General features: G+C 38.5%; 1 protein-coding gene across 1 annotated transcript in view; it reads right to left on the bottom strand.

Moving 5' to 3' along the window:
* The window catches only part of SNTB1 (syntrophin beta 1), a gene marked incomplete at its 5' end in the record, with an annotated part of 199,453 nt that overhangs the window by 103,307 nt on the left and 80,213 nt on the right, over positions 1–15,933 (bottom strand). The window contains one exon of the mRNA XM_015592951.2: positions 110–332. Coding sequence (XP_015448437.1) covers positions 110–332 — 223 coding nt within the window. The remainder of the gene's footprint in view (positions 1–109; positions 333–15,933) is intronic.

Genomic DNA, 15,933 nt, shown 5'->3' with positions numbered 1-15,933 from the left:
GGATACCGCTGAGTGTTTTAAAGACAAAGGCACAGCCCTGGCAATAGTCCCCTTCAAACCACTGCGGCCAAAGTGCTGCTGAGATACAAAGCTCTTCGGCCCTCTTTACCTGTTCTCGGTGTCGGCCAAGGCCATGCTCCGTGTGACGTAGCACATTTTGAGGGGGATGCTCTTCCGGTCTCTATGGAAGGAGAAAGACTGTGACGACGGTGACAGAGGGTCTGAGGAGCTGCTCCCTAACCGAGGGGATTCGGGGGGAGGCGTTTCCCACCCAATCTCGGACACTGGGGAACCTTTCTTCACGTAGGGTGTGGCCTCTCGCATATACTTCACTGCAAGAAAAAAACAAAAACGACAACAATAAGCTCTTTTAAGTACATCTGGAAAATCTGATTGCATTTTTTTGTTTGAAATTCACATTAGACAAGCTCTTAATAACAAAGCTCTTAAATTCTGAAAAAGATTCAGAATTTTTGCTCCTCTCATAATAGTTATCCTGTTATTTAAATGATATACCTAGATTTTAAAATTTGCTATTATGATGACCTGAACTTGAAAATTATTGCCTGTTTTTATCAATCAGGACAACGTCTATCTTTTCCGATTATAAGTTGCATTTTGAGAAAGAGGCTGAGAAAGAAACGGACAGAGAACGAGAAAGCATAACTTAGGGTAAAAGACACAATTATTCAGTTTGGTTGTAGGGAATCTGGTAGCCACATTCATTATCCATGTCATTTTTCTGTTGAGAAATAAGGACAGACTTTTCGATTTAATAGGGCTAAGAACTATATGAAAAGAAATACATAGAACACTTATTTTGTAATCATAAAAATCTGTAATAGCAAAAAGATTATATCTAAGAGCTGAAAACTAGGGACAACTGAAATGTCCACTAAAAAAAGGACAGATTTAATAAATTGTAAGACATCAATATAATCATTTTAAAAAGTAGATATAGACGTGTTGATGTAGAAAGACCTGTAAGGTCTATCATTAATTTTAAAAAAGTAGAGAGCAGAACATATAGTGTAATCTTTTTGTGTATAAAATGGTAAATATATATGCTTGTATATCTACGGCTATTTCTGGATACAAACGCAAGAAAATGTTAACAGTAGTTAGCTCTGGGGAGTGGAAATAAAAGTCAAGATAATGGAGAAATAGATCTTTACTATTCATTTATTACCTTTTTAAACCATTTTCATATTTACCATATGCATATATTACTTTATGAAATTTAAAGAAACAAAAATACTTTAAGAGTTGAGTGGAACAGACAAATTCTGCTCTCTGATATATCTGCTTGGTCTTAAGAAGTTATTAGCATATTCTAAATTTAAGCATTTGGTTCTTAGACAGCTTCTAAATTGACAGGGCGACTAGATTCTTGGAACATGCAATATCAACTTTCATATCCTTCCATCACTCAGTCTGGGGAGAGGAGGACTTGGGGGAGAATTCTGCTGCTTGGGGAAGGACTTGGCTAAGTCCTTTACAGGTATCTGTTATTACAAATGGCAGTGGATTGGAATGGGTGCAAACGAGGGGGCATTGCCGCTAGATCTTTGATGATTCGATTCCACAAACTAGTGCCTTCACTGTGCAAGACATGGAGCCAGGTTTATGGAGAGTGCAGAAATGGAAAACACATCGTTTCCATACTCAAAATTACAAAACCATGGGTGACTGTACTGGATGCCGTTGATGTCCCATCAGATCCCTTTTATCAGCAAGGTGCCTATATCTTAACTGTCGTGTGTTGGCTGAGAACAACTCACAGCTGCACCACTGCTCTGGAGAACTGATCTTAGCCCCAAAGGAGCCATTATAACTGGGAGGCAGTAGGCTTGCTGCCCAATCCTCCAGACAGAGGCTCTGCTTCCAGGGCACCCACCTATGACATAGCAACATAAGACTAGTATATAAACTATAACACAAAGGGGAATGAGCTAGTTTTATAGAAGAATAAAGTTCCGTAGAGGAACTCATGAGAAAAACGGATCAAGGCACACAAGTGAAAGATTAGCTCAAAACAAATAAGCAGACCAAACACACCCAGAGGCATTCAATGTGGATCTATATTTGCAGAACCAATCATAGTTATCAAAAACAGCCATATTAATTCAAGACAGAGGAGATGTCATTTAGCACCAACATGCATTTGAAAATAAGATTTCAGAGTCTTAAATGAACATCAGTGCAATTAGGAGAAAATAGCTCCATGGCTGCTGAAAACTTGTTAGCACAGGTTATAGTTACAGAAGGAAAAGGTTATTCTTGGCCATTGTTTTTTAAGGAATACTGTTTATTTCTGGGTAATATATTTAAAGAGGAAAACAGACATACCCAAAACAAATGAAGAAAATTTAGGGGGACAGATTGATTTAAGCTCCAAAGCTGAAGTAGACCTATTTTAAAGACACTGAATTTTTCATCTCTGAAATGTTTTAGTAAGAAGCTGGAACACTGCTTAGCTTTGTTATATCGTAGAATTATACTTATTGGTATAGAAGAAATTCAAGTATCAGCTGAGATTGTTTGAAGATTCTTCTTTAATTGCATAATTATCTTTCTGGCTGGAGTAGGGGATGAGTGTTATACAGTGAGAATCCAGGGATGCTTCATGGAATAGGTAGCATTTGAACTTGGCCTTAAAGGGTAGCTAGAACTTAAAAAAGTAGAGATAACAACAACAACCCTTCTTTTATATAAGGTACTCTGGTTTATACTTTTTAGCACAATTCTGTAGGCAAGAGAAGTTGGACCTCAATTTGGAAGGGGGATAAAAGAAGGAACATTTATCGTATACCTAATGACGTGCCAAGTATGGAACCAGGTGCTTTACACAGCTTTCTACATTAAGCTTCAAAATAACCATTTAAAGTCTCTATATATAAGAAAACTAAGTCCAGGGAGGAAATGGGTAATGGATCTTTCATTTATCTAGTATCTATGTAGCCACAAACAATAAAATAATACATTGCTATCCCTTGCAGACCCTGCTACAAAAAGTCTTACAGAGTGACTTTAATTCTGGTGGACAACAGGAGCTTCACACAGGTTATCCTTGCAAGACTAATATTATTTTACACATTAGCACATCAAGGCTCAGAAGTTAGCTTATGTGGAGTCATGTGGCTGGTAAGTGGTGGAGCTGGGGTTTGATTTTTCCAGAGATCATATTCTTTCATGAAATCTGGCCACCCCACCTAGATGAAGGATGTAAAAGGAGAAGCTAATAGTTCTGGACTTTATTCTGTAGGCAGTGGTGATAGCCATGGTGGTCTACAAGCAAGAGAATGGCAGAATCAGAGGTCGGCTTTAGAGAGAACTTCCAAAAAGTCAGATTGGGTATACTAGAGGAAAAAAATATTGAGGTAGATCCACAAGGTCATCGGAGGTTACTGCCGGAGATAACCTGAGAAATGCTCAAAATATCCAGACAAGGTATGAGAAATCCCAGAAATGTATAGCTTGATCCATTCATGGGCAGAGGCATGGGAACCAGAGCAGGTCTTAGCCTAGAAGCAATTATTAACGAAGTAGCCACTTCCTGTGTGGCATAGAACTTGGGAAAATTACAAAGGAGAGAAGACATAGTAATGCCTTGAAGAAAGGGCACCTCATTGGAAATGCTATTCAGTACAGAGTAATCTTTCTAACTGAACAACTAAAAATAAAGACAGAGAAAATAAGTTAACAGGGTAGGTATGATAACTTAAAGATTCATTCATTCGGCCAAAATTCATCAGTCAAATTTTATGTTCTGAGGACTGTTCTTTCCATGAGTCATGATAAGAAATGGTCTCATTAAAAGATGTTTAAGCCTAAAAAGGGAGGAAGGGAAGTGAGAAGATGACATGAAATCTTGTGTTAAATCTTAAAGTTGGTTTAAGGAGGTTCAGATAAGTTTCTATGGGTCTGGCAGAATCCGATGCAAATAATTTCTAAAGGAAGGCAGTTTCATCCTAGGCTTCAAAAAGTCCCTATGAATCATTTTCAAGGGCAACGAGCAGCATAAAATCTCAGAAAATGTCGAACCCAAGGAAACAAGCTACCATGAACAAGAACCAATGAAAATCACTGATAGCTGTGAGAGTCCCACACAGAAGACTACAAAGCAACAAGTATGCTTACTATGTGTAAAGAAACAAATAAAAGCTTGGGAGAATCTTCTAGAGATTATTTTTTAAAAAGCAACCTAACAGATAGGTAAAATAATCAAATAGAACATCCAGTAGTAATGGTAATAGTAGTAGTAGTAATATAACCAAAATTAAAACTTCGATAATCATTTCAGAAGAATTAGTGAGTAAATTGTAGATCAGAAGAAATCATACAGAATGTAGCACCAAGATACAAGAAATAAAAAATGGAAAATAGGGAATAGAGATTAAGAGATATGACGGATGGAATGAGGTCTAGTGTATGTTTAACTGGAGCCCCGAAGGACAGGGTAGAAAGAAAGCGACAGAGGTTGAGAATGTTCCAGATGGAAACAGACCAACTCACAAGTTCAAGAATCCTGTCTTGATTTTGCTGAACCATCAAGACAACAGAAATAAAGTAGTCCTGCTTTGTACCTCAGGTGGGCTAAATGGCTTATGTTTTCCCTAGAACCTTTGTTTCTTTTGAGAGTTTAAAGATCACCTCTCCCTTTTACCAGCATTGTGAGGAAGCCTCGGCAAAATCCTTAAATGAGTCTTGAGATCTCCGACACCCCAGAAAACAAGTTTTTCAATTTCAAGGAAATAATAGAGACTAAGAAAAATTATCATTGTTGCTCCTAAGCAAGATACGCTTTAAAGCCACTTTTCAGAAGTTGACACACTATATCTGCTTCCACTGGGCAGAATGTAGTTCCACTTCTAGATGGAAAAGAAATTTATTCTTAACTCTGGACAACCCTGTGCCAGCCCAGCTTAGAACTGGATGGGTAGGGGAAACTGTTACTGTGGAAGAAGAGAATAGATATTAGGGCTCAGCTCTCAGCTTTTGCCATAGGGAGACCTCCCTAATTCCATCAGCTTAACACACTAGACTTTATAACGCATAAATACAAGTAAATGTGTTGGAGCAATCAGAAAAAAATCACAATGACTAGGTCCCATGAACTTCGATAAGTGTTTCTTGTGTATTAACTCATTTGAATCTCAGAACAACCTTATGATACAGACATTGTAATCACCCCCATTTTAGCAGACACTGCAATAAGCGAGAGGTTATATTGTATGCCCAAGATACAGAGCTAGAAAGTAGCACGTACGGGAGTCAAATCCAGGCAACCTGGCTCCAGAGACCTACTTTTAACCATGAAGCAAACTGTTTCTCACACTTAAAAAAAAATTAAGGGTGTGTGCGTGTGTATATGCGCGCATATTTAAGCCAACATTTTTATGTACTGGGAGAAAACATCCAATTAAGAGGCTATTGCCTGTAACATAAGAGAGATTGATTTTGTGAGCCTGAACTATTACACTATGGCATTTCAATAAATGCCTTTTAAGACACCATAATATGTGTTCATAATAGAGGGTTTAACCTGGCAGAAATGAACAGCTAGCGTCTGCATAATTACACCTCCACGTGCATCCAGACAGTAATTTCAGGCAAAGAGCTGTTGAAACGATTCAAGAAACAGCCAGGTCCAGGTTCAGTGCGCCTCATAATCAGAACTAATTAATAACTCATGCCCTTTCTGGGCATCATAAATTAAAAACTGTGGTTGAGCAATTAAAATTCCAATCTTCAGTTGCAAAAAAAAAAAAAAAGGAGGGTGGGGAGGAGAGCAGGAAGAAGTGGTGTTCAAACCAATAATACACCAAGTTACTTTCAATATGTTTCCAGTTGTTCATTTGAAGGACAGGCAGTTGTGAAAATTTCAAAAGAACACTCAGTAATGCCCAAGTTTGCGAAAGCCTCAAGTTACAATTAAATCTTTGTTGGGGCAGCCAGATGACATTTGAAAGGAAAAGCACACACAGGCTACTAATGAGGAAATGCTTTAGGCAAATCCAATCAACTCTCCCACCAGGCTGGTTTCCGAGGAGCCAGAAAGTCCCTCTGCTCTGTGCAAGGATTCTTCTTAAAAATATCAACAAAAACAACAAAAAAGAGACCTCCAGATTACAGGAAGGAAAAGAAATATTTCATTACTATAGGCGAAGTGAACACAAAATGTACAATTTCTAATGTGATTCAGGGAAAAGCTGGAGGCAGGAAACCTGAGGATTTGGACCTTTGGTAAAACTTCCAAGTTCGTGACAGGTTGTTGACAGTGGGATTTGCTGACAAAAATGCAATCTAAAACGTTCCCTTAGTGACATTTCCTAGGCCATCTTAGAAAGGAAAGATGCAGAGGGAGATCATTAATGTTTCCAAAAGACCAAGAAATGATGGAGGAGGTAATATAAGCCTCTCAGAAGCTAAAGCTAATCTTTCAGGAGGCTGAGTGGTGAGGTGCAAAGAGAATTGGCCTTGGGAGTTGGGGACTTGGACTGCGCTGCCAGCTCGGCGGCTAACTAGCTCTTCAGCCCTGGGCAAGTCACTTGGCCACCCAGACGTCATTTTCTTGGCCTGTCAAAGAGGCAAATAGGGTCCCTACCTTTCAAACATTCTGTGATTCTATGGGAAGCTGCCTCTTCTGACATTAAATGCGTGTGTGTGTGTATGTGTGTGTGTGTGTGTGTGTATTTCTGATCTCATCTTACCATTTACGTCATCACCAGCAAATGGCTCTGTTAAAATGGGTGCTGAACTCTTAGGCCCTGCACATCCTGTGTCTTCTTACTTTTTCCCAAGCCCTACAGACACCTGACAGATATGAAAATAAGCCTGCCAGTTGAGAAGATGTACTCAGATTACTTGTTCTTTGGTTTGGAAGAGTTGTCTAAAAGAATAGTTGTTTTCATTCGCTTACCACTATTTATTTTTCTTCCATTATTCTGCCAGGTGAATTTTTGACAGCAGGATTTTAAAAGACATTTGAAGAATGGCCAAGGTGTTCTCGTGAGGTCATAAGGACCTCGTGGGTGAGGGTGCTGTGTTTCGATATATGGAGTCAGGAGTAAAATAAACTGCGTATGAGTTGCTGAGTAACCTTCACTCTCCAAGAAATAACTATTTCAAAATTATCCTATTTCACATAGTGCATTCATTCCACGTGACTTGCCTCGATTTTTCGACCAAGCAAGATCGCCGCCCCCAGAGATGCTAAGTATCGCATCTTATGAGTCTTACAACCACCCAGAAGTACAGCGATTGGTTTAGTTACCCATTAAATCAACGAATGTTTAAAGAGTTCCTTCCATGAGCAGGGCTCTGAGTATTCAAGCTATCCCAGTGAACAATTAGATAAATAGACAAATATAGGGCACTGCTCTGAAAGACACACACACTAGAGGACTTGGGTCTGTCCCAGTTCACACAGAGCCAGTCACCATCTGGCTCCTGCCCACCTCCTGTCCGCATCTCAGTTGATTACCTATTGGCTACCATGGTTTGCATGTGAGCCATAGAGAAATATTGTTTTATTCTCTGAATATTACTATGCCTACTCTCCAAGCAAGGGGAGTGTGGCATGGGCTGCTGAAACAACTTGCTCAACGTCACACAGCAGCAAATGGCAAGCTGGTGTTTGAACTGTCCAGCTCCAAGGCTTCCAGTCCTCGTCACTTTACCATGCTCTGTCCTTGTGCCCTGGGTGCTGCCTCTACACATGGCCACCTGTTCATGCCTGAATCCTGTTTGTCTGACCACAAAAATTTTAGATATCATGATTTTAAAAAGACCTTTTTATCCGAAATGTTTTTCTTATATTTCTTTTCTTATATGGAACCCAAACCTTATCCCTATGATTTGTATTCACTGATCATGGCTCGACTCTACAGAGATACACCAAGAATCTTGAGCATCTCATAAACTGATAAAATATAAATGTTTGTCTTTACGTAAAAAGACAAGCCTGGTTAAAAGGAGCTGCAGCTACTGCTCAGATGTTTTTAGGCTCCTGGTCCACATTCTCTCAGAGCCTAAAGGTGGTGATAGACGAACCAAAAGTATGACAGGCCTGAAAGATGTTGCTTTTACTACTTCAGGCTCCTAGGTAGCTGCTGGGAAAGACATTCAATGCCTTAGATTAAAAAAATTAAGATTTTAAAAGTCTCAAATGGGCTGAAACTAAAAAGATGAAATATAATAGAGAAAAGATAGAAAGTTTTGTCATTGCGTACTCAAAATAAAATCACTGTAACATGTACGTGACTTTACGTTTATGTTACGTTGTGGAATATTATAAGCATTTCATGTGAAGGAAAGTTCTGGGGATGTCCATGGCTGTAGTTGCCATATAAAGTAATAGAATGTTAGGCTGTACTGGTAGAAGCATGGTGTTCAGAAAAGAAGAGAGTTCCCCTCGTTAGCACCTTGATCAGCCCATACCTGAAGCCCTGATAGGTTAGACAATGTTTAAACGAGGACAAGGAGAGTGAGCAGATTGTCGACAGGTTCAATAAATGAAGAAAACATAAATGACAGACATTAGAGCACAGCAGTGGATGGCATAGACTCTGAAGTCTGTTTACTGGGGTCCAATTCCTAGCTCTTTTATCGCCCACCTCTGGGGCTTTGGGCAAATTACTTAATTTTTTTATGTGTTATTTCTTCCACCATCTCATAGTATTGTTGTGAGGATTAAACGAGTTAATAAAGGTAAAAAAGAATCATAAGAACTTGGCATTAGTAAATGTCATAAGGATCAGTTACCATTATTAAAAGTTGACCTATACAAGAGAAGATCGTGGAGCCTAAGAAACAGAGCCTAAAAAACTTTGTGTATCTCTGCAGAGTGGAGCCATGATCAGTGAATACAAAGTACCTGGGTTCAATATAAGAACACACCGTGAGGCAGTGAGTTCCCTATTGCTAGTGACATTCAAGCAGAAACTGGAGGAGCTATTTCCCAGCCACGCTGCGGAAAGGATTCTTCTACTCTGTGGCAGAACAGATTGTTTCTACAATCCCTTTAAGCTGTCATGTTCTATGTTCTTTCTGTAATGGCTGACTGAGGTGCCTAACCTAGAGACTCCAATACAGTGAGCACAGGTCAAGGGCGTGTCCCACATAAATGCACGCTGGACATTTCTTTATTACTAGATGCTTATTAGCTACATATTAGTTAGGTGACAATGGGACAGTCTGTTAAGCTATCTGAGTCTTAGAATGCCCATTTATAAGATGAGGAAAAACTGCCTTCCTTAAAGAAACAATACAATGTATTCATTTACTAAAGGAGCCCCAGAGTCAGAGGATCTGATTTTGAATCCCAAATTTTCCACTTAACAAGCTGAGCTTCTTTGAGCAAAGTATACAACCTCTCTGTACCTCAGGGTCCTCACCTGATAATAACAGGACGTATCTCACAGAATTGTTATGAAGATTAAATAATTTTTTAAAATGTATAAGAAGCCCTTAGAATAGTGTCTGGCACGTACTTAGTATCCACATTTCACCCTTATTATTATGTTGTTGCTATTATTGTTATGAAACTTAGATGAAAATATGTATTGCACGGATACCAGTCTCTTTCCTAATACTAGGAACTATCAAAATCATAAGAGCTTGAAAGCATCATTTCATTCATGCATTCATCGCACATGAATTAAGCCCCTACTCTGTGCACCGTGTGGGACTAGCCATGGCACAGTGAACATTATCAGTTGAACATTCAAGTTCCTGCTTCTGAGAGTTTTATAATCTGCCAGGGAGGAAAGGTATACAAACCTAAATCCTGGGAATTGCCATGGACTATCATTCAATTGACACACACACAAAAATAGTCTAAAGTGTGTTCATCAGATATTAGTAAGTGCTGACAGGACATGGATTAATGAATGATGTCTACAGACTCTATCCCTCAACAATTTGCCAGTGGGCTCCTCATCACCACAAATAATCATAATTTCTCTTCCTTGGGAATATACAGTAACTATTTTAATAGTTATACCCTAACATCTGAAGACAGGAAGTGAGTAATGGGCAGAAAAGATGTCCTAATATTTATTTTACTCTTTCCTAGACAGAAGATCATATGCGAACAGGTCTTATGTCAAAAGGCAGGAAGTACTGCTCTCACTTCCTCCTTACAGGTATCTCTGTAAAGTAAACCTCTATTATTCCAGGTGTAGCTTGGTAATAACACTGTGCAAATCAAATTTGGGGCTCAGTAAATTTGTAGTTACTCTGCAGAGGCAGGAGCCCAGAGTCGTAAAGCTTTTCCAAAGGAAACCACATTAAGTAAACAAAATATCATTACCAAGGGCAGATCAACTCAGATCTGAGACATTTTTTCCACCCTGGCCCGGATATGCTGCAGACCCAAAGCAATCACAGAGGCATCTGCAGGTACAGGAAATGACGAGGGGGACTTTGAAAAATCAGGGTCCATCAAACTGGACAACGTTATGAATACCTGCTATTTCCAGAGTGCTTTACAATTTAAAGCACTTCCATGTGCACAGTCTTGTTTCATGTTTATCATCTGAACTATGTATGAACTAAAACTATAAGTCTGACTGCATTTATTTGCGTAACCCAGGGGTAACAGCCTAACAAATTTCCCCCATCAAATTCTACCCCCTCCCAAGCACACAGATGCACTCACAAACACATTGTGTTCCGCAGAACTAATGCCTATTGGACTCATCAGATGCACTGGATTTTCTCCTAACGCCAAACTTAGCTTGGACTTGCTTATAACCCTCTGGGGAGAGTAATTGCCAAGAACTATAAGAAATAGGTCAGGATGACAGAGGAGAGGCCTAAGCAAGCTTCTTGGATCTGAATGTCAGAGCCCGGAGAATAAAATCTCACAGGTTTTTCCTTTAAACCTCTAGAAGCTTCCCTTGATACTGAACAGTCAACAAAGAGGGCTTGTTTTTGTTGTCTGTTTGTTTTGCTTTTTACAGAGGTAAGGAAGGGTTGACGGTGAGCATCAGCATACAGATACAACTTTATATATATATATAATAAACAAGACCCATAAGAAAATTTAACAATAAAAAAGATGGGTAAATTTAGGTTCAGAGAGTTTAAATATCTTGCCTCAAGTAAGCAGCAAACCTGGAATTTTATCCCTTGTGTTCTAAATCTAATATCTGATCTAAAATCTAATAACCACAGCTGTAACAATATAATTGGTTCAAGTGACATGGAGACATAGGCTAGATTATCGTGAATGAGTAATGAATTGCTATCGATCTGGGAAAATCTACAGATATTGGGGGACTTTAAATTCATAAACTTCGTAATGATTTTATCAGAATTTGAATTATCGAAATATTCCAAATCTGTCATAAGGGAAAAATCTAAAAGTAGGACAGAAAAGACTAAAAACAAACAAACAAACAAACAAACAAACAAACAAACAAACAAAAACCCTAGACAATCCTCTAAAGTATTTGATGAAATAAAAAGAGGTAACAGAAAATTAGTATTCCAAATAAAAGAGGAATAAGAGATACAAAAGATTTCAAAGATAATAAAATAACATTTAGATAGATTCATGATGATAAATTTTAAGACAAATGAAATGCACAAATTGCTAGGAAAAAAATAAACTTAGTAAAACTGACCGAAGTAGAAATGGGAAGCATGGCTAGTCCTATAACTCTTAAAGGGATCAAAATGCTGATTAATATTCTTCCCACAAAGAAGAGACCAGACCAGAGTTTATCAGTGAATTCTACCAAATTTTTAAAGAATCAATCATTCAAATCTTAAACTATTTCAGAAAACGGACAAAGAAAAAGCTTCCCCAATTTATACTACGAAGCTACTATAACATTAATAATGAAACCAGACAAAAAAATCAGAAAGAAAAGTTGTTTAGAATTTTTGCACTTATAGTTATGATTTTCATTTATAAATATAAGTGCAAAAATTCTAAACAAATTATTAGCAAAACAAGTCTAGCAGTATATGTAGAAGACGGAATGTAGGTTGGGTCTGGGGGAACTATGAGACCTATCCTTAAGGGGTCTGGGGTAAACTCTGCCTTAGAGTGATACAATTTAAGGTATACAAAGATTTTTTAAATGAGTTTTAAATTATGCAATATTTAAAGTTGTTATTTACATTGATACAGTTCAAGTACTCTTTCAGCCTACAGAAAATTGTTGAGTTTCATACTTAGAGTTAGTGAACCATATTACTATATTAGCACTTGTTTATCAACAACATCATGAACCACAAAATTGATTGGAGATATTTTTCAGGATGTTTACTCCAGGCTCATTAAAACTCTGGTTTTAGTCTCTGCCAAATAAATACCTGGGTTCCAATGTTCTACTAATATCCATGTTTTGTCCTTTGAACAAGTCAAAAAGATCTGTGGTTTAGATTCTTCCGTAAGTGCAGGCAGATATGCCTTAAAACATTTTCTGGTGTTTGCTTTGAGATTCATATTGTTACCTAGACAAAATTGCCTTTTAGACTATTTCTAAATAGTGTTAAGTATTATCCAATTGAATATTTATAGCAAATAAACATGAAATCCTCACTTATTGTCATTGATAGGTTCTTAGAAACTGGTACTTTTAAGTGAAACCAATTTTACCCTAGGCGAGATGATACAAACAAGAGTTAAGTTCCTACAACATATTTCTGGTCGCAGAAACATAACTGAACTTCTACATAAAGACCCAAAACACTTCTCATATTAAACATTGAAATTAATGCGAGCTATACATACATTTAAGAAAGATGAATAAAAGCAAGTGAGATAATGATTTTCCAACCCAGTATTCCAGTTCAGGGTCACAGGTGGCCCGAGCCCATCCCAACAGCTCAGGGGGCAAGACAGGACCCACCCTGGACAGGACAGCCTTCCATCACAGGGCCACTCACACACGGCCACACTCACCCAGACTGGGACAATGCAGACACGCCGATTCCCCTCACTCCGCAGGAACCCGGAGACCCGGGAGAAAACCCAGCGGACATGGGGGAACATGCAAACCAACCCCCGCCCGACGGTGGCCTCTGCCAGGAATCAATTTTTTTCTTCATCAATGAAATGGCATTGAACAAAAGGACAATACTCGAAGGCTTGCTGTATGTGAGTTATGTGTTATTAGCCCCAACTAGCAGTTGCAGATACAGAGATTTTAGAGGTCAGGAAATACTCCATGCAGCCATTTGTGGAGGAATCAGGAGTGTAAGCCAGAGCAGCCCGACTGGAAGGTGTCATCCTTTAGCTAAACTGTATTGGTTCTTGAATAACCCAATAAGTTTCCTGTTTAGTTCGAGCTTTCCCTTCACAGCACCCACAAGCTCGCTCTCCTTTCCTGCTCCCAGATTAGATCACGGAACACAGACAGTGTTTTGGAACAGGGGGAAGGCCAAGTCATCTGTTCCATTCAAAAGTTACTTCCCTTCTGAGCTTTGATCTTTACCTTTTGCCCTTTGCTTGGCCCCGGGCTGTTTCCGAAGAAGTGGGGGGATGGTGGAGATATGGATAACGTGGAGCATAAAACATCCCCCAGGCTGGCACCCAGAAAAGAGTTCTAGGGTGTTATGCAACTTTCAGCTCCCTCCGCCCTTGTTCTTTGTCTGTCTTGTTGAGAAAGTATAACAGGGAGCTACCATTTATGTACGCTTTCTTTTTTTAATACCAGACACTATATATACATGTATTGTCTGATTTAATATGCATAACAACCTCATGAGATTAATATTACGAAATGGGAAATATTGGCTGTGAATTATAGACTGAACTGTCTCATTGTCCATCACCCTGGACATTCAGGCCTTCCTTCATATCCTCGTGCCACAGGAACAGTAGCTACAGCCGTTGTCAGGTATCTTGATCCAAAGAAGTCAAAAGTATTTCTGCATGGAAAAATATAAGTGCTTTACTTCCTAGTTGGCTCCAAATTGTCACTCCCTTTTCTTTTTTGTTCAACAGATAATGCTTCTCTAAAATATATTACATTTTAGGATGAGCCTACAAGTCATGCAGGATTTGTGACCTGAACAGGCTCAAGGGGGCTCTGATATATAATAATCTAATATTTATAGTACAATACACTGTAATAATGGAAGCAGAACCTGAAAAACAAACTTACCACTAAAGCAGTTTATTCTGTTTGTCATGTATCTAAATAATAATAATAAGACTCTTTTTCCTTTTTAATCCTTGGGTGATGCCCAAACACTTTTTAAATGGATATTCTGTTTTAAGGAAGTCCACCCACATTAAATTACATATTATACTAATTACTTCCAAGAAATAAGTCCTTCCAGTTCTACAATTATTTACAAACATTAAGACATATTTCAGTGAATCATACCCAGAGTTCATAGAATTGCAGATTTATAAGTGAATTATACTTGGAATGAATTTTCTACTGAAACTAAGAAACACATGACATCATTCACACAGCGAATGACATACATACAGTTCTAAATTATTCAACAATGCCTGTTGCCAAAACATGGAGGTCAGAAAAAGAAATTCTGGGATTGTATCTTAGCTTTATATGCACTTTTCTCTAATATGATAAATTAATTATGCAGCCACTTGGAAAGGTACAGCAGAGACAAAGATTTCACACTGTAAGACATATCACGACACAGTAAACCTGTTACTACCCCAGGGACATTTATCCTTCCTTTAACCCAAACTGTGAATAATAATAGGAAACATTTATTGATAATCGATACTCACTAACAGTCTACGAATGACAAGTATGCCTCACAACAACCCATTTTACATAGGAAGCTGCAGCTCAGACAGGTTTAAGGCTCAACATCATATGCACAGTTAAGTCGCAGAGTAGGAATCTGAACCACTTTATGATGCCAGCACTAGCCATTAACCATTTACACGCTGCGTATCAGTGGTGCTGGCCCCCTGCTTCCTGCTCTTCCCAGTACCCGATCACGTCCTTTCAGAAACCCACCTCTACTCCCAGGAAGGTGCCTGGAGTAATATAAATGTTATCCTTCTTGGAAATTGTTTTAGATTGCAAAAACCTGGACTTAAGAGTTAGGGTCACCTGAGTTGATGCACAGCTCTCTCCTCCAGCTGCATAATGATGGACAACTCATTTCATAGTCCTAGAGCTCTGCTTCTGCATCGATCTTTATCAACAGAAATCATAATTTGTAATATTTAGACATAATTTACATTGAATGACGTGGTCAGATCTTAAGTGTATCATTCAGAGAGTCTAGACGAATCCACAATAAAAACACAGAGCGTTTTCACTGGCCTAGAAATTTCCCTCATGCTCCTTTTTCAGTCAGCCTGCCCCATCCCATCCCACAGAAAAGCAACCTGATTCGATTATTCTAGAATTTTCTATAGTGGAATCATACAGTATTATAGTTTTTTGTGTATCTCTGGCTTCTTTCACTCAGCGTATTATTTTTGAGATATACTCAAGTTGTAGTGAGTGATAATAATAGTTCATTCCCAATAACAATTTGACATAAGCGTTAAAAGAGATAATGCATATTATAACCTATTTAAGGTTTACCCAAAAAAGTGGTTGTTATTATTATTCAAAAGAGGAACCCTAGGAACAGAAGAGTGCTAGATCCCAGAGGAAGAATATCTAAATCTACCACGCTGGACTATATTTGGAGAAAGGGGTTCATTATTAGTGTCTCTCATATCACGTTCTTTATATGTCTAAGGACATCAATGCCAAAAGCACGTATATTTGGCACATGAAGTAGAAGTGAATTGAATTTATCCTTCCAGACCAGAAATTATTTTTTTTTGCTGTGCAAAGACAATCTGATGGAGGACACTCCCAGTGTATTTCTGAAATATTTCCTCTTGCCCACCACAGAGATGGAGGCCTACCTACATCAGATTACATTTGAGAGATCTGCACATGTAAAGCCATCCATAACACGCCTTCA

This window comes from Pteropus alecto, unplaced genomic scaffold, assembly GCF_000325575.1.
Source record: "Pteropus alecto unplaced genomic scaffold, ASM32557v1 scaffold164, whole genome shotgun sequence".
In the NCBI taxonomy this organism is placed as follows: domain Eukaryota; kingdom Metazoa; phylum Chordata; class Mammalia; order Chiroptera; family Pteropodidae; genus Pteropus; species Pteropus alecto.
This window is presented reverse-complemented; position numbering and strand designations above follow the sequence as displayed.